The 20366-nt window shown below is 34.1% G+C and overlaps 3 protein-coding genes across 3 annotated transcripts; all 3 read left to right on the top strand.

Moving 5' to 3' along the window:
- Window positions 1-13202: 13202 nt before the first annotated feature.
- On the top strand, window positions 13203-14156 carry LOC107857138. The gene has a single exon (XM_016702088.2). It carries the CDS (start codon window positions 13265-13267, stop codon window positions 14009-14011), a length of 747 nt encoding a protein of 248 aa, XP_016557574.1. The 5' UTR covers window positions 13203-13264; the 3' UTR covers window positions 14012-14156.
- A 349-nt stretch (window positions 14157-14505) lies between these two features.
- On the top strand, window positions 14506-15399 carry LOC107857139. Its single transcript, XM_016702089.2, has one exon. It carries the CDS (start codon window positions 14646-14648, stop codon window positions 15225-15227), a length of 582 nt encoding a protein of 193 aa, XP_016557575.1. The 5' UTR covers window positions 14506-14645; the 3' UTR covers window positions 15228-15399.
- Window positions 15400-17707: 2308 nt separating this feature from the next.
- Window positions 17708-18613, top strand: LOC107859871. Its single transcript, XM_016705016.2, has one exon. The coding sequence runs from the start codon at window positions 17740-17742 to the stop codon at window positions 18523-18525; it is 786 nt and encodes a 261-aa protein (XP_016560502.2). The 5' UTR covers window positions 17708-17739; the 3' UTR covers window positions 18526-18613.
- Window positions 18614-20366: the final 1753 nt, after the last annotated feature.

A 20366-nucleotide genomic window follows, 5' to 3' on the forward strand; every position in this document is an offset into this window, starting at 1 on the left:
CAATAATATTCTCCGACCTTACCGGGTATTAATATCATAACAATAATATTCACCGGGCTTGCCGAGTATCAATATATAATCATAGTATCCTCTGGCCTTGTCGAGTATTAATATATCATAAAAGTATCCTCCGGCCTTGTCAGAAATCAATATATCATCCTAGTCATCAATGCATAAATATAGGTATATAACAGGTGCACAGTCTCAAGCCAATATACTCTCAACCATAATCATAATATCGCAAAGATGACTATCTTATCATTATATTTTATCTGGTCATTATTAACTAGCCAAGACTCATTACTGTACTTCTAGTTTACTAGTCATCACATGATCTCTAGTTATCAATCTAACCGATTCTTTACATAATCATTAATCATGGAATAACAACTAACCATTAATCAATAATTAGCAAAACCTAACGTCTAGTCAAGGTTCACCATTAAACCATAATCACCAACTATTCACTATTAATAATTTATCAACTAAATATCTTTTATTAACTAACACCAATCAATATCTAATACTATTTACCAACTAATCCTCATTATTAACTAGTTCTCATTATTAGCTAGTCAGCATCAATAACTAGGCATCATTATCACTAGCATCCCTTAACACCTAGCAAAGTTGACCACATTATCCTCACTTAACAACTAATCGGCATTATAACTTGTTATCAATAGCCACATATCACTACCATCGATAAACCCAACTTCATAGCCACGTATCAACCCTAGTCATTAGCTACCATATTACTAAGCAAGGCTCATCAACTAATGTATTTAGAATTCTAAGCATCAAGTACTATAGTCACCTAATAGGCAACTAGTTACCGCGTAGCTTATACCATAATTAGGAAGGACAGTCATAAGATCACATTCAGCTAGAGTCACATCAATAATCGATATAATAATCATGAATATATCAAAACTATGCATGCCATTATCAGTATTCAATCAGTAAAATCATAAGCGTCATGCTATATTTTCTCCGTCCCATACTGGAGAGATGTGTATATGCACACACACATATATATTCATGAATTGTTGTTGCATCCTCAACAAGGATAAACACTTCCTGGATGTCTAATCGATATCATATATAGACCCTCGATCCAATAATGTCTGGAATAATCATAATACCATCATTATGGCCTTCATCCCATATACATATTTGAAACTCATCTCTATAATCATATTTCTAAGTCATAGCATATTGATCTCAAATTATCTCACATCTAGGAGGCATCTCGTATATATGAGGCATAATATCAATAGGCATATAATCATCTCTCATATAGAGGGCATAATATCAATACGCAGGACGCGACTATAAGTCATTTCATATATAAAGGTCATTCATCATGACAATGAGGAATATCACCTCTCTAGGCCAACTATCAAATCTAAATAGAGGTAGCATCTCTATAGGCCCAATATTTCATCTGAGAGGAAAATCATCTCTAAGGACCCAACGTCATGTCTAAGACGAAACAACATCTCTATGGGCCAAATATCAAGTGTAAGAGGAAATAGCATCTCTATGGGCCAAGTATCAAGTCTTAGAGGAGATAATATCTCTATGGGCCAAGTATCAAGTCTAAGAGGAAATAACATCTCTATGGGCCCATTTTATCACATTATTTCTATAAGAAACAACATAGCTATAACTCATAATTCACAATTCGAGGAACATCATTATAATATACCGAGTCACAAAGTAACCTTATACTAAGGTTTACTAGTCTCAACTATGTCTAACATCTGTAGCTAATTCCATAATGACTAACACAAGTGTAGGCCTAAATGGGACGGACAATCCCACTTCTAAACCTCAATTTCCTTAATTAGGTACACTATGCCCCAAACTAGGTTAAGATATCTAGTTCAACTTCTAGATGTCAGGTAAGTCACATACAAGCCTAAGATAGAAACTTCAACTAGAAATAAGGGCACTTAAGTCAATTCTATCCAAATTATGATTCCAAGAATACCACACATACCAATAAGATAAAATATACTAATCATACTTCTAACACTGAAACCATATCAATAATCTAGCAATGTATCAAATCCATGCTACAATTCAATTTAAACTAGGGAGAAGGCAATAGGAGTCCACAAGGTTATAAAAATACTATCTTATGGGTCTAAGACCATCATCTAATTTCCCAAACACATCAATAAGGAAGGCTAAGTCATCTTACTCATAATCATTCCTAACATTCATATCCACCCACAATACATATCATACATCATCTATTAAGGAAAGTGGACAGGCGTCTACCTCAAGGCTAAACCGCAAAATCATACTTCAAGCACCATATGCTCGTCTTCACTTCACAATCCCCAAGATGCCATCACACTATCAAAAATATAATCTAATCATCAATACGAGTCTAATGATACACATATTGCGCTATTGTGTTTCGAGTTCAAAAATGACACCAAAAATCCTAAGTAGGTCCCACATACAAAAATCGTATTTTCGAGGTCAACCCAATGCTCATACATTACCAAGGAATCATAACCCTCAATTAATGGGTAAAAATAAACCAAATTTAGGGTTAAATCAAGAACTAAGCTAAATTGGGGTTTTGGGTCAAGAACTAAGAAATTCACCAATAAAGTGATAAAATCTTACCTTAATTCTGATAATAATCATGATAAAAGATGTTTACCAAGCTCCCTAGACACCCACAAGACTCAATTTTGAGTCCATTTAGATTTTATGCTCTCAAAAATGAGTCAAAAATAGTGAAAAACGCAGCCTATAGGGTGCTTAAATACCCCTACCAGCTTTGGAGATGTCGCAGTCGTTGTCTGGGCCACCAGCAAAGTCTAAAGCTTATTTTTGACCCTCAAAACTATTCAAAATCAAAAATATATGATCCAATAGTAAAATTTGAGTGTAAGCCACATTTCAAATTCATTGGAATCATCAAAACTATCATCCAAGATTGTTTAGCTAAAAAATGGGGCCCACACCTATAGTTTTATTTTTATAAAATCTGCTTAATATCACAAAATAAGTTCGGAAGCCTTGGGACCTAAACCAAGGGTCGCCCATCCTAAAATCAATGTTCCAGACGCGAAGGAGAAGTCAAATTTTTAATCTGAGGTCGTTTCAATCAAATATGGGTCCCACACCCATATTTCAATTTTCTAACTTTCTGACCAATAGTTCGAAAGGAGCTCAAGTGTATTGAAACCTAAACCAAAGGTCTATCTAGATTAAATTTTATATTTAGAATTTGTTGACACAGTCGTAATTCACATCCGAGATCGTTTCACTGAAGTTTTTGCTCGGAGGACATTTGAAACTAGCGAAGACTTCAAAACAGGAAATTGGCTCTAAAAATCAAACAAACTGCCCGGTAACCAAATCGTTGGTCCTAGCAAGTTATAAATGACTTGGGGTAACTATGGAAAAGCTCAAACGGTAAAGATAAACATAAATATGAAAATGACCTGAAGGGTCATTACAAGGTGGGTGGGTTTAGCCTTATGAATTGGCCAACCCAAGTAAGTTCAAATGATCCAGACACAAAACCAACATCTTCATACCTACAAGTCTGAGAGGACGATAGCTGAGCAATCATAAGAATGGATTGTCAGAACTCGGCATTCGAAACTTCTCTCTGGGGAGGCTTAGGACGGTTAACACTAGTCCACGAAGCTCGAGGTGGACTAGTCAGGGATGGAGAAACTCCAAGAGTGGCAACAAACTCTGGAGTTCAAGCTCTATTATGGGTTCGCATCCCATGAGTAAGGCGGACATCCTCAGCTTGGGCATTCTGTTCGTTGGATCTAAGAGGATGCATGATCAATTTTTGAAATATAGGAAATCATTGATTAGAGAATATTCAGAATCTGTTGTACGAACTAAATTATAAAAGAAAGAAAGACATTCCAAGACACCTAGTAGCTTCCTAATTATAAGTGTGGAGCGCTACACACCCATAACTAATACACACCCATAACCAAGACTCTACCCGACATGAATTCGCAAACACCCTGGACCATGAACCATGCTCTGATACCAAGTTTTTCATGACCCAAATCGAAGCCCTTGTTGCGATGGGGATCCCAAACTATGAAGGCCTAAGCGCCTCATTCTAACTGGTAATCATATACACAATTCATATACTAAGAGGAAATATGGAAATACATAACAAAACGGAATCATGGTCAACTTTTATTTCAAATTACCCAATACTGAAATGAGTTCATAAAGATCAAAAATATTTCACACTAGTCTGTGAAATCTCTAACCATATTGAAATCAACATCTGTTTGAAGACTGGGAAAAGGCCCCCGGCCAGACGATTAACTAAAGACCAAATGAAACATCACTTGAGACAAGGCCTACTGAAACAAGGGAGCTCACCAACTTCAAACATCTGAGAATGATCTACTACTTAGCAGGATCCCAGGACTGAGCCTCAGATCCTGAAATATAGGGGGTCAATACAAAATGTACTAGTACGCAAATAATCCAAAAACAAAAATATAATTTTTATACAACATAGGTGAGAGAATTTCATAAACCATGTCAGTATAACACATTTTAAATACATGGGCAGTTTCAATAGAGTTCAAAACACTTATGTAAAACTCAACTCTTTATCTTACTTCTAAGCTAGGTGGTACACCTTACAATTCTACAATCCCACGGGCTATATGGAATTCGCCCTTGACTCGAGGGCCAAGCCCCCAACCTAAGTTTTCCGCAAGGGTTGGAGTTTTTGATTGTAATACGCCACAAGGCACTATGCCTCCGTATAATCCCTCTTTGAGACATAAGAAACCCATATCGACAAAACACAGTTTCGGGCAATGAGTTACCTGAACTCGTGCCTTCTTCGAGTAACCACCTAACTCTCTTTAAGCCCATTTTTAGTCTTTTCTAAACATGCATCTTTCTAAACTTTAATTCTGAAAATCTGAGTAAAAATTTGTATGTTGTTCTATTCTGAGACTATCATGGCATTTTTTATTTCGGTATCGTCATCCCAAGACTTGAAAGTCATACGTCTAAGCTATGTAATGTTCTGCTATAGATTTTTCAATAGATTTTTCAATCAACTCAATCATTTGACCACTAAAAATATTTAAATAATGCAAGGGAGTCCTTATTTCAAAACATGTGCAAACTTAGGCAAAGATTCTCCCTTTTCAATAATTCAACACGTGATGGTTAATTTCTCAAAACAATTCATGCAATTCTTTTGATTAACTCATTGAATATTTATAAACAAGGACACACCCTCTCTTCAATTAATAACAAGTATCAACTTCGAAAATAATCTAAAAACCTTTATCTCGTGTTTATAAACATGCCATTACATAATCCACAACATGTGAAATAAGAGGACATCATAACGAGAGAGGGGAATTAAATTGTTCATGCTCTCAATTCAACTTTACAAACTGAAAATACCTACATGCAAGCTAACATAATTCAATTCCTTCGCAAATACATGATTTCATAGTTTTAAAACTTTCTAAAAATGATTTCAATATGCCCAAGAAGTTTAGGATAGCCCTACGTACCTCAGATTACTTAGTTCAAAGAATAGAACTCGAATCTTGACTCGTTTCTTGGAAATCTTGGACTTAAAGGTTGAAGTTATAATCCTTGGGGGAGGGTTAGCATTTTGTTTATAAGAAAAACTGATTAATTTTGAGCATATAACGCCTCGTAGATGTTTTAATCTTCTGTTATCACGACTTAGGGCTATAGAAAAAAGATGACACTGCCCTTTGAAATTAAAAATCACAGATATATCCCACTTGGAAGGAACACCACGTCGCGATGGATATCTCATCGCTATAGTCACCACAACACGGTGCAATCGCGGTGACATTCTATTTTTGAAATCCAAACACATCCTGAACCTCGTTCGAAAAATCCAAAACTTCCCTGAGACATCTCCCTTAAATCCCTGAACATGAATCAACCCAAAAAATCTACGTCTCAGGGTCGGGAAGATCGATTTAAAAATCGTTGAAGTTTAGGAGCTCAAAATATGGCTAAGTCTTATTAACTCTTAGAATAATTTTAGGTTGTAAGTCCTCTTACATGCTACTAAGGGCAGTATCAAGTCGAGAATGCTACGGGGTGTTACATAAAAAATCTTATCAGTCGGAGTAGACATATAAAACAAAGAATTATCCATCATACCCCGAGAATCCTAGTGAAGTGAGAGAATCAGTAAGTCATTTATTCCACATCCGAGGAGCTTGTTTGAAACCATACAAGGATCTTTTGAGAATATACACATTATTTACGTGACAGGGATCTACAAAACCAGGAGGTTGAGACATATAAACAACTCTATCCAAGTTACCATAAAGAAAAGCATTGGAGATGTCCAACTTTATGATATGTCAACCATTAGTCACGGCCAAGGATAACAATAACCAAATCATGGATGGCTTAACTACAGGACTAAATGTATCCACAAAATTAATCCCAAGTCGTTATGATACCCTTTGGTGACAAGTTGTGCCTTGTAATGTTATAAAGAACCATCGGCCTTCATTTTTGTCTTAAACTGCCGTCAACAACCAATGATATTTTGAGTTGGGGATGAAGGAACAAACTGTCAAGTTCCATTGCGTATTAACGCATTGTATTTTTCAGTCATAGCACGATGCCAATGCTCATGCTTAACAGCCCGAGAGTAGAAAAAAGGTTCCGTAAAGGCTGGAGTAACAACAGACATAGAAAATGGTTGCTTGGGCTTAAGGCTGGGCATATTTTTGTTTAAACCGAAAAAATAAAAAAACTAAACCGAAATTTAATTTTGGTTTGGTTTTTTATTTTTTTGAATTAATTTCGGTTTCAAATTTTAGAAATTTTGTTAAACAGTTTGATTTCGAATTTTAAAAAAAATCAGATAAACCGAAAAACCAAAATTATATAAATAATATATTATAATTTTTATATATATATTTTATTATAGATGTAAATATACTAAAAATATAATATAATCTGATATAACATATAAATATATAAATTACAATCATGTAGTAACCCTAAATCCTAATATTCTTCTTTGTTTTAAACCATACCATTAACGTGAAGGCTGCGGCAGAGCTCAACCATCCTCACTTTGTTGGTTCATTTAAAATTTCAACATCGCCAACGATAGTCCGTAGTCGTTTGCTCAGTTTGTCACTATCGTCGGCAGTCGCTGCCGACTGCGGCCACTGCCATCACGCCAACAGTGAGGTCGATATTTTTGGTTATTTCATGTGTGTTGAATTAATTATATTTGGAAATGAAAAATAAGTTTGGAAAAAAGGTTATTTTTCTAGAAAAATCACCAATTTTAAATGGTCACTACTCTAATCTTTAAAACCAAAATAAAAATTTGAAATAACCAAATCGAATTTGTAAAAACCGAACCAAACCGAAATAATTTTAATTTGATTATGGTTTTCATTTTCGTCAATTCAAAAATCAAAAAACCGAACCGATATTCAACTCAGGTGATGAGTGTGGCAACTCAGGTGGTGGTGACTCATGTGGTCGACCAAATTTAAAGGCGGAACATCAACAGGAAAAGGATGTGAAGGTGTCAGGGATACAGGCAGCTCGGCTACTGGCGATGTAAGGGACTAATCTGGTTCTGACTGATCTGGTAAAAGGACTGGTCTGGAAGGTTTAGAAAGAGAATTATTTGGAGATAGAGGTATTGTAGGAGAAAGAGACACTTGTAGCGTGAGAGGATCTGTGGTATTATTGGTTGATTTCATAGGCACAACATATCTTGTGAAGAAAATGGAAACACATATTCATCAAAACTACATGACGTGATACAAAAAATTTTGAAGAAAAAGGAACATAACATTTATATTCTTTATGAATTTTACTGTATCCCAAGAACACACATGGTTTAGGTCGAGGTGATAATTTGTTCTTGGTGTAGGGACGAAGCCAAGGGAAACACATTCAACCAAAAACATACAATAAAGAATAATCTGGATCCTTTTGAAAAAGTGCATTAAAAGGTTATCTATTTTTCAACCGTGGTGTGGGTAATCTGTTAATAGTATACACGATAGTTTCAAATGCATTTGTCAAAAAATGAGAAGGAACATTAGCATGGCAAAATAATGCTCTACCAGTCTAGACAATATGCCTATGTTTGCATTCTGCACAACCATTTTGTTCGAAAGTGTAAGGACAGGAAACACGTTGTGTAATTCCATTAGTATGTAAATAATTGGTCAATGCTTGAAACTCCCCTACCCAGTCAGCTTGAAAATATTTAATAAGGCGACCAAAGTATTTTTCAACTAGAGTGCGAAACTGAATAAAAACGAACAAAACTTCAGATTTAAAGCGAAGAAAATAAAACCAAGTATATTTACTAAAATGATCAAAAAAAGATCCCATAATAACGATAACATCATTAGAAACAACTGGGACAGGTCCCCAAACATTCGAACAAATTAAATCAAGAGAGCTAGAAGCCTAAAAACTAGATTCACTAAAAGAAATCTTATGAGTTTTGCTAACAACACAAGTAGTGGACAAACTAGGGAATTTACTAGAATGGAAAACAGTAGATGGTAATGCTTAACGGACGGTGGGATAAGATGCATTCGCTAGACGAGCATGCCAAATATCAAGAGAAGCTGCAAAGGAAGCTAGAGAAGATAGTCTTGTCACAGGAAGCAAGTATAGTCCTTTGTGTAGTGGTACCCTCATTACTAAATCCTTAATCAAAAAATGGTTAGGAAAAAATTCAATAGAAACATTATTAGATGTAGTAAAAGAACTAATGGAAATTAAATTTTGAGTAGCAGTAGGAATATGAAGAATATCGTCAAGTTTGTACTTTTTGTTAGAAGTAACAATAGAGCTTGCACCTATATTAGAGATCGGTAATATAATTTCTAGTCATTACCTAGAGTTACTTCCTCAGGGGCTTGATATTCAGAGTGAATGCCAAGGTTATCAAGATCAAATGTAGATGATGTGTGGCGCCACTATCTATTAACCAATTTTGAGTATGTGAATTTTGGGTAGTTTCCAGGTTAGAAATGGGTCATCCAGACACCCGAGTCCTATTTGATGTCTTAGATGATGGGCAAACTCGTGTGATATGGCCTTTTTCTTTACAATTATGATAAATAATTTTTTACATATCGAAAGTTGAAGACGGGTTATTGAAGGATTGAGTGGTGCTCTGAAAATCATGTTGTTGATTCATTGGAGAAAAACCATGATTTTGAGAACGTTGAGTGTAGTGTAGTGTGTTGTGGGTGATATAACATTAAGATCCTCATCTCTCTTTAATTTTCGTTCTTCATTCAATAATAGTCCATATAAAGCATCAAATGATATATTCTTTTAACGCGATTCAAGCAATATTGTAAAGGGACGATAGGCTGGTCCCAATCTAGCAAGGATGAATTTGACTAAATCGTCACTATCAATAGGATGCTGCAATGCAGCCAACTTGTCTGCAATTCCTTTCACCTTTTGCACATAGGACTTTATACTGGCACTGGCACTCTGCATTGTGTGTAGTTGTGTTTTCAACTCATGAATTTGAGGTTTTGAACCTGAAGCATAGGAAGAAACCAATTTGTTCTAAGCTATTTGGGTCATCTCAACACCAACTAGTTGGGGTAATATTCCTTCAGATACGAAAGCAACGATCCAACTTAACACAAGTTGATCTTTTCTAACTCTAACCCAAATAAGATAGGCTGGGTTCGGTTGGTTATCGGACAGAAACTGATCCGGAATCACCTGACTACCATCAATATGATTGCCAAGTCCACAACCTCGAACCATCAGAAGAAACTGTGTCTTCCCCAATAAAACAATTGACGATATAAGTTTTAGAGGTAATTGATGAGCAAGACTAGGTGATGGTAAAGTGGTGGTTATGGAAGCCTGGGTTCCAACGGGTGTTCCTGTCAAGGAGGAACTTGATGAGATGGTTTTGCCCGCCATTGAAGCTATTGTAAAACCTCTGGTCGTAGGAAGAGTTTGGGTTGTTTTAACCTCTTAGGTGTTGGGTTCGAAATCGAGAGGGCGTCATACAAAAGCTTAAAGTTTGCAAACCAAGACGATGATAATTCAGATGACAAATAAAAATATAATAAAAATATATATATTATTAATATATTTGGTCAAACAACCTACATATTAAAAAACTAATATTGAAAAACACAAAACTTATTGGGAGAAATCTCCCTTAAACAAAAATCTTAAGCGACTAAATTGTGGATCCAATTATGTTATGGTATGAGAAGGGGGTCTTCTATTTATAGAGTTCCAAAACCTTTCCTCTTAAAAAGAGGTTAGCCAAATATGGAAAAGTTTTATATTTTTCTTTTAGGAAAAGTAAAAGTAATTATGGTTACTTTTATTTTCTTTCTAAGAAAAAAGTAAAACTTAATTTTGGTAAGAAAATCAGGGTAAAAACCCTAACAAATCTCCCTTTTTTGGCTTGATTTTCTTCACTTGATCCGGCTTCTTCACATCACATGCATGCATGAACTTCATTCTTGATATAATCTTCATAATTTTTGCTTGCCATGGTTAAAAATAAAGTTTAAATATAATGATTAAAAATGGGTTAAAAATTAATATTTTATTTTTATTTTTAAAGATGAAGCAACAGAAATGTTGAAAATATGGTTGAAACTTGTTCTCCACGTGTAGTTGGACAAAAATCTTCATTATCATCCAAATTGTTGCAGCTTAATTTTGAAACCGCTTTGAACCTGTTTAATCTCGTCTTACTACATCATTGGACCTTTGAACCATAGGCTCAGATACCATTTGTTGGGTTTGTAATCGAGAGGGCATCATGCGGAAGCTTAAAGTTTGCAAATCAAGACGATGATAATTCAGATGACAAATAAAATATACTAAAAACATATATATTATTAATATATTTGGTCAAACGACTTACATATTAAAAAACTAATATTGAAAAACACAAAACCTATTAGGAGAAATCTCCCCCAAACAAAACTCATAAACTACTACATTGTGGATGCAATTGTGTTATGGTATGAGAAGGGGAGTCTTCTATTTATAGAGTTTCAAAACTTTTCCTCTTGAGGTTAGCCAAAAATGAAAAAGTTTTATATTTTTCTTTTAGAAAAAGTAAAAGTAATTATGGTTACTTTTATTTTTATTTTTCAAAAAAAAGTAAAACTTAATTTTGGTAAGAAAATCAGAGCAAAAACCCTTTAATATTAGGGCCCTGATACAAGAAAGGATTTTCAATCATATTATATTAAAAATACATTGTCATATTTATATATACAGATTACATAAGTGTCCTAAACTAAAGCATTCACAGAGAGTCCTGCACTAAGTTATCTTCGGAGAATAGCAATCCTATGTAAACGATGCCAACGTTATCCTTCTTCAGTCAGCAGATTATGATGATGAATGATCAAGACTCAAGTGAGTGGGAAAAAGTGATAACGAGTTGAACATGCAAGTCTAAATTAATTTGTGTTAATCAGCAATATGATAACGATTAATGAATGATTTAGTCAAAGGGAAATTTGCTTAGAGCAAAAAATCTGGGAAGTGCTACCGTAACTTCCATGAATCTTAATTGACAGTTGACTTCCCAAGTACTTATCAATTGTCCAAATTTGCGGTGGATTTGACTTCCTATTTATATATACTTTACACACGAGACCACCTATGAAGTCAGATGCAGCTAATTGTCTTTTGTATTATTAATGTGGTGATAATGTTACTTATACTTTATACGTAAAGCTTGTGGTGATGAGCACCAGGCCTTTATCTATGAGTAAAATGTTGATACATCTAATAAGCTTTGGTGAAATATAATTAAGTTTGTTTGCTAAAGATAAATTTGATAATAAACTTTAACTTGTATGCAATGCATTGAAGGTGTATACACAAATTATTTATAGGATCATCATTTATATATATAATATAAACTATAATATGGGATATTTACATGTAAATATGGATTCTTAATGAGCAAAATGAAAGTCGACGAGCAGAATGTCGACGTCATGTCCATATCGCTGGCATTGAAAAATGCAAAGATGTTTCCCATAATTCATTTTGTTTGACCCTGCACTCTTGCCTTAAGAAAATATTTAATTTTATCCATCCCAAATTGGGATGTCAAATAATATTATCCCAAATTGGAATATCACAGTTATTAAGAAAACAATGATTGATAATATAACTTTATCATTTTGCCCCTCTTAATTGTGTCTAGTTGTTAGTTTCAATATTGATGAATGACCAATACCAAAACACCATTTATATTCTTAATGGTGTACTCTTAATGGCACTCCTCTTTATAATATTTTTCAATTACACTAAGGGTATAATAGAAAAAAAATTGTCATATCTTGATAAGTAAAATGGAACACCAAATTAGGAAATTTGAGACGGGTAAAATGGGACGGAGGGAGTATCATTTAATGATAGGAATAGAAGAAAATGTTATATTTTTTTTATTTCATAAATTAGAAAAGTACTTCCCCGGTTTCATATTAGTTTACCTCTATTGACTTGGCACACCCATTAAGAAAATATTAATTAAGAATTTATTTTATCAAATTAGCCCTATTAATTGTGCCTTGAAAATATAAATTTGAGTAAATACACTTTGTTTAGTTATTTAATATTAATGGTAGTATTGAAAAATAAAATAAAATACTCTTGATTTCATCAAAGAGACAATTAAATTGAAACAAATATTTTAAAAAAGAGGACCAACTAAAACGAAAGGAGGGAGTAATTTGAAAAATGAGATGGACAAAATACAAACGTTTGAAATCACAATTGGCTAAGTAGTTGCTACAGACGATTTACAAATTAGAAAAACCAAAGTCGTTGACGGAAATAAAGTCATTGCCAACTTTGATGAGAGGAATAAGGTGAGATATTTTAGTGGAATAAGGTGAGATATTTCAAGATTAACTTTGGGATTAAATCTCTTCGTATGGTTAACCAAATATAGTATAAATCTAATCTCAACTTTATCCTGAATATTTCATCAAACTTTGGATTATTTTATTCCACCTTCTAGTTGAGATAAATTAATTACAGGATTACAATCTCAAAATAATAATCTCGGGATAATTTAGTCAGCCAGCCAAAAGATTCACAGTACTTCCATATAGATAGAGTAGCTATAAATACGACCATACGAATAAGCAGTGTTATCATTCCCCTTCTTACGGAACACTACAACTTACAATTGAAAGTTACGGGGAAAATGGGAAGGGAGAAACATACTGCATGTGAAAGTAAACAACACTTTAGCCACCCCCACATCTTGAAACTTATCAATCCAGCTGAAAGTGCAACTCTCACTTGCAATGCTTGTGAGAAAACAAACATTACTAATAAGCCTAATTTCTATGGCTGCAATAGTTGCCAATATTTCCTTCACGAGAACTGCCTCAACGCTCCTCGTTTTGTCGATCATTCATCTCACCCTTCCCACCACTTGACCCTTCTCCCAGTTCCAACTTACTCGAGTCGTTCCTACACTTGCAATGGTTGTGGCTGTGACGGCAATGGCTTTAGCTTTAGCTGTGCCCGCTGCGACTTTGATATCCACATGCACTGTGCCCTTATCCCCCAAACTGTCCTCCTATCCAAGCAACATCATCATGAACTTAAGCTCATTTTTGAATCCCCTTTTGATAATAAAAACACTGTTTTTGTTTGTGATATCTGTGACGACAATGTAGATCTTAATTGCTGGTTCTACTATTGTGCTGGTTGTGATTTCGGGATGCACTTGCACTGTGCATCTCCTGAAGCGGATGTTTTCCCGAAATCACAGCAGCATCGCAATAATATAAATGCAAATTCAGCAGTGGAGATGATAAATTCAGTTAATGATGATCATGACCGGCTTGTAGCAGCTCAAATTAGTGCACAGATTGATGCACGAGGAAGACAGAATATACTGGATTCGATCGATGGACCATCACGAAGATACTATTACTACTAATTGCTATCATGCATTATGTTATTCGCGTTGAATTCATGTTGATTTTCTGCAAATTACATGCTTTGCAGCTGTTATGTCATTTCCTTTTGGAGTACAATTCTGTTTCTACTCTTGTATTTCTATTGTTCGTTTTGATGGACATGTGTTTGATACTACTCATTCTATTTTATTTTGCTTGATTCACTTACTAAAAAGAATTAATTTAGTTTACTTATCCAATTGATAAATCAAGAGAAAAATCATATATGTCTTTCCGTTTCTACCTTCAATATTAAAAACATAGTAAAAAAATATTAATTACTATTGATAAAAGTTTGGTTAGGTGACTGTTAGTAGGCAAACTAAATTGTAAATGACAATTTATTATTTATGAGAAATAAATATATTCTATTCATAAAAGTCTAAAACTTGTCCCCTAAGAAACATCAACTCTAAATATGGAAAAGATCCTTTCCAACAAGGAAATGTTTCCATGAAGTAAAACCCTTTTTGAAATAAAACATAATTATATTAAAATCCAAATAAGATAGGAGTATGAAAAGAGTTGTTATAAATACGACCATACGAATTAGCGAGTGCGAGCGATCATTCCCCATCTCATTGATTACCAACTTAAAAAGGGAAAAAAAAAATAATGGGAAGATGTCAAGGTAAACAACACTTCAGCCATCCCCATATGTTGAAACTAATTGTCGATCCACCGGAAACACTCACTTGCAATGCTTGTGACAAATCAAACATTAGCAGTAATTTCTATGGCTGCAATAGCTGTCAATATTTCCTTCATGAAAACTGCCTCAATGCCCCGCGTTTTCTCGATCAATCATATCATACTTCCCACCACTTGACCCTTCTTCCACTTCCAACTTACTCGAGTCGTTCCTATACTTGCGATGCTTGTGGCACTGCTGGCAATGGCTTTAGCTTTAACTGTGCCCCTTGCGAATTCGACATCCATATGCAATGTGCCCTTTTGCCCCAAATTGTGTGCCTGTGCAAGCACCATCATCATGAACTTCAGCTCATTTTTGAATCCCCTTTCGATGATGAAAACACAATTTTTGTTTGTGATATCTGTCAAGACAATGTAGATCTTAGTTACTGGTTCTATTATTGTGTGCATTGTGATTTTGGCACGCATCTCGAATGTGCCATTTCCAAATCTGTCATCCAACAAGAAGGGAAACTTGCAAGTCAAATGGATGTAGTGGATTAATTCGATGTGCAGAAAAGAGGGCATAAGCAAAGGAGATGGTCGTCAATTCAATGATCCCAAGCCTCTAAACTTCCCAGTTCTTTTTTTTTTTTCCCTCGTTAGTTTTTAATGTGTACATTCGAAATAGTGAATTCATATGTTTATTCCTTTGACAATTTAGCTTATGATAAGAAAAAAGTAATTTAGCTATAAAGTATTATCTGACATAATATATTTTGTTGCTAAATTACAATGTGCTTAATAGAAGTAATTATCCTATATTATTATTTAGTTTTCAATTGGTGTAAAGCAAAATAAAAAAGAGTTAGAATTGCGTAAGGAGTATTCTAATTTGTTATGGAGAAGAGTTTGGGATGACTTCTACTTTATATCACTCTTTTGTTTGGACTCAAATAGAAGAAAACCGACATACACATGTAAAAAGAGTCCACCGCCTATGTTGAACTATAATAGTTAACATCTTTTGAAGAAGCAAGGTCAACACATTGTCCAAAATTGTTTTGTGGTTTTTCAAGCTAAGGGTACTTTGGAAATTTGTTAGGAACCTTGTAAGGGTTTAGGGTTAGGTCTTTTGCTTTGCTAGGAAATTTTGGCTCGATGTTATTAGTGAAGTTGAGGTGAATAAGGGCGGAGGTCAATTTTTACAATCATTGAGTTGATCGTTTTCCAAATATAAATCTTTTGTGCTTTAAATTTGCTCTTTAATTTTAGACCAGCTAATGAGAAGCGATCTGTGGAACAGAGCTCATCATTGTTCTGTTAAAATCAAAAGAGTTTAGTTAGGCAAATTTAATTTGTTCTACGCCCAATGCGCCCCCCCCCCCCCCTCCTCTAATGTCTATTTATGAAGTCATTTCTATCTGTTTTGCAAAACTTCAACGTTGATACAAATTTTAACGCGTCTAAATGAATTATTAGTCAGCAGATTATGATAATGAACGATCAAAATCAAGTGCCAACGAATTGATAAGAGCAAACTAAAAGTCAACCGTGGAACTTTGCATGAACCTTAAGACAGTTAACTTCCCATGTTATCGATTTGTCGAAATTGGTGATTTAAGTTTCGCACAATCAGGGCGGCTTAGTATTTTTGGTGGCCTAAAGTAGCACTTCCACGAGAAGCTTTTAATATTTTTCTTGAAATTTATTTTTCTAACATCTTAAGATGCAAAGTAGAGAAGCTTTTAATATTTTTCTTAACATCTTAAGATGCAAAGTTATGACTAATAGGGTAATTCTTTTTCAATTGATAATATACCTAATTCATTTAATCTTTTTTTAAGAGTTATTGATCTTAAGTAAGATTTTCTAGTTAATATAATCGACTTGAGTAGGTGGATTCATATTTAAAAATAGTATGTACATTGTCACCTCTTCACAAATTTTGAGCCTAGTTCTTGGTCAAATTAAAATTTAAAATTACTTTACTTTTATAGTATTGAATGTTTTAAATTTTTTTATTTATTTATTTTTTTTTTTATTTTTTTTATTTTTTTTTACAAAAGCTACGTAATTATATTTATACAAAATGAGACCCCCCAAAAAGTTGGCATCCTAGGAAGGTGCTTGGATTAGCTTTTTTTCAAGTGACTTAAAAGTTAAAAGCAGGCATCCTAGGAAGGTGCTTGGATTAGCTTTTTTTCAAGTGACTTAAAAGTTAAAAGCAGGTAGCAATCAACTTTTGAACTTTTTTTTTTTTAACTTTTTATGCCCAAAGTAAAGTGTTTAAAAGCATTTTGTATCATTGTCAAACACTTCAAAAAATTAAAAAATAATTAAAAGCTAAAAACACCATAAAACAAATCAATTCAAACACCCTTTAAAGACTAGGTTGTAGAGGCTTTATCGCAAAGGCTGCGCTGCACGCTTTGGATGTACTATGTACGGACGACGGAGTTTTAAAAAGCTAAATATTTTTTCTCTTTTTTGTTGAAATATAACTAAATTTTTCGTTGAAGTAGTGATGGCGAACGTTTATTAGAAGAATGAAGTTTTATATCAAGTGGATAGAAAAAAGTATGACCCTAATGTATACATCGGAGACCAAGGGATGGGAGTGCTAGTTGTATCACATCATTTCAACCACACGCGCGGATCTCAATTATCCCGACTCTATCAAGCTTATATATTTAAAGTTTAAATAATATTTATCATGAGTATAAATTATTTTTACACCATCAGAGAATTATATATACTATCTAGAATGCAGATCAAGCTTTCAAGCTTTAAATTCAAAATAAAAAAATCAAACATGGTGAAAATTTAAGCCCAAGTCAAAAGTCAAATACAACTTGTTAGAATAAACTTTTGCATGGATATTGGCCAAATTTTGATCGGAGACAACTAAGGAAATCAAGACGAAAAATATGAAAGCAAGTCGTAAAAGGAAACATCGATACATTTAACATTCCCTAGTTATTACTATCATCTTTAAATTGCTATAAATACATTTACAAATATTAATGCAAATCACTGAATTTGCTCGCTCTAACAAAATTACAAGAAATAATCGATGGGAAGAAAGAACAGAACTAATACAGCGTCGTCCCAAGGGACGACATCGTATCAAGATAATCAAGTACACTTCAGCCACGCCCACATCTTGAAACTGATCAATAGTCCATCTGAAAATACTCTCAATTGCAATGCTTGTGAGCAACAGAACATTAGTAACAAGCCTTTCTACGGCTGCAACAGTTGCCAATATTTCCTCCACGAAAACTGCCTCAACGCTCCTCGTTTTCTCGATCACTCATCTCATCCTTCCCACCCATTAACCCTTCACCCAATTCCAACTTATCCGACTCATACCTATCTTTGCGATGCTTGTGGCTCCACTGGCAACGGATTCAGCTTTAGTTGTGCCCGTTGCCAGTTTGATATCCACTTGCAATGTGCTTCTTGTCCGAGTTCATTACTCGTTGAGAAGCACCCACATCAATTGGAGCTGATATTCGGTTCTCCTTACGAAGATAAGGATGTCGAATATGTTTGTGATGTCTGTGATGCAGTAATGAACAAGGACAATTGGTTGTACTATTGTGCTGATTGTGATTTCGGGGCACACTTGCAGTGTGCTAGCCCTGAACTTGTTGTTTACCCGAGAAGCCGACTAATTAATTCAAATTCAAATTCAAATCCAAATCCAAATGCAAATTCAGCACTGGAGATGATAAATGCAGTTAATGAGACTAGTGATCATTTTTTTGAATATCAACTTGCTAGTCGGATGGCAGCACAATTAGGAGAAGAAATGCTGGACTCAGGCAGGCCAAGACGAAGATACATTTACTACTGACTCTATTTATCTAATAATGCATGATGCATCCACTTTGATATTTTCATCTTTTCTGCAAAATAAATGCTTAATTTGCTGTTACGTTGTACACCTATCCCTTTTATGCTCATTATGTCTATTGTCGTTGATGGACATATGTTTCTCCAATGCTTAATTAAGTTGCTTGAGATGATTCGATAATATCCTGAGTTGAACTCGCCCAAGGTGAGCAACCATGTGATTGAAGACGATAGGGAAGGAGCATATTAACTTTTTACTGATAATTCAAATAAAATATGGGTCAAAATGAAACTTTAAATCATAAAGTGAAAGGAACAAAAATAAAATAGAACATTTCAACTTCGGGATATATAGAATAATAAGATTAATTCATGAACTACGTATGCATCATTTCGAAAATAAGTTCACCCAATACTCATCTCAACAGTGTTCCATCAGTAATTTTTGCGCAACAATTGAGAACCAGACTAATAAATTCACTAGCCCTATAACACAATATTTAGGTGCCGTTTGGTTGGAAAGAGTTATCCCGGAAAAATTAATTTTGGGATTAGTTATCTCACCATATATATGAGATAACTTATCCCATCACTATGATATAAATGGTGGGATAAATAATTTCGGGACTAAGTTATACCTACAATCAAACACAGGATTAAATAATCCTACATTTTATCTCGAGACTATTATATCTTATACCTCAAATCGAATGACACCTTTTACGTTAATTCGATGCCTAAAAGGGAGAAAATCAGAGCTAACACGACGGATGATGCTCATTATGTCATTCATCCCTAGCCTAAAAAGTATATAAAGAATTCAAGGCTCTATAGCAGACGAAAAGGTGCCTTAGAGATTTTTTAAAATATTTAATTTAAGAATTCTAGCTTAGTATTTAAGAAAATAAAATATATTATCCATGGCCTTGGTCAATGGAGTGGTTTGAAAACTATATGAGGTCTCATATTAAAATTTCAACAGAGACAAAAGCATTAATTGATTTCTTTTCATTTGTCGTAACTTTGATTTTTGTTGGTCTGGCAAGTTAATTAGAATTAAGTCGCTCCAATAATCAAACTCCAATGTCTAATACAAATTAGAACTAACAAGCTGAACTAGGATCGTTTGGTAGAGTGTATAAGAATAATGCAAATATGGTGTATTAGTAATGCTTGTACTAGCTATGCTTGCATTAGTTATGCTTGTATTTTTTTTATGCAGTGTTTGGTTTGATGTATTAAAAATAACATGAATTACATAATTTCTAAAAAAAAATTACAGAATAAATGTTGGAAAGGATGCGAAATTTTTTTTTGATGGATAATAGTGTCTTTAATCATGTTAATGCAAGCATTGGATCCATTTCATTGCTAATACCATGGATTTTGAGGTATTAATAATACACTCCTCAATACAAAATAAAGTATATAACTAATGCAAGCATCAGTTATATATAAGGTAAAAAATATTTCAAACAAGGTATTAAATGTACTCATTAAATTAATACATGCATTAACTTTTCAATACACTCTGCCAAACTGCCCCTTAGTCGACCAGCACTACGCATCAAAATGATTGATGAAATGCCAACTAATACCAAGAGCAAAAGGTTTACCAAAACTTCCATGAAACTCACATATAGTTGACTTGTGAATACATCCTTCACAAATCACGCTTATTCAAGCATTAATTTCAAAAACAAACAAGAAGCCAACGGGTTTTGTGAAAGTCAAAAATAGGAAGATGCTGGTAGCTATTTTAGTATCCAATGGACAACAGCTAGTCAGTCAATATGCTACAGATGTTAGAATATACTTTTGCATACCAATTGGCCAAATTGT

This window comes from Capsicum annuum, chromosome 1 (genome assembly GCF_002878395.1).
Source record: "Capsicum annuum cultivar UCD-10X-F1 chromosome 1, UCD10Xv1.1, whole genome shotgun sequence".
Lineage (NCBI taxonomy): Eukaryota > Viridiplantae > Streptophyta > Magnoliopsida > Solanales > Solanaceae > Capsicum > Capsicum annuum.

What these genes read in the sequence shown, in the direction of transcription:
- LOC107857138 (XM_016702088.2), top strand. Translation starts at nt 13,265, where the DNA reads ATGGGAAGGGAGAAACATACTGCATGTGAAAGTAAACAACACTTTAGC.
- LOC107857139 (XM_016702089.2), top strand. Translation starts at nt 14,646, where the DNA reads ATGGGAAGATGTCAAGGTAAACAACACTTCAGCCATCCCCATATGTTG.
- LOC107859871 (XM_016705016.2), top strand. Translation starts at nt 17,740, where the DNA reads ATGGGAAGAAAGAACAGAACTAATACAGCGTCGTCCCAAGGGACGACA.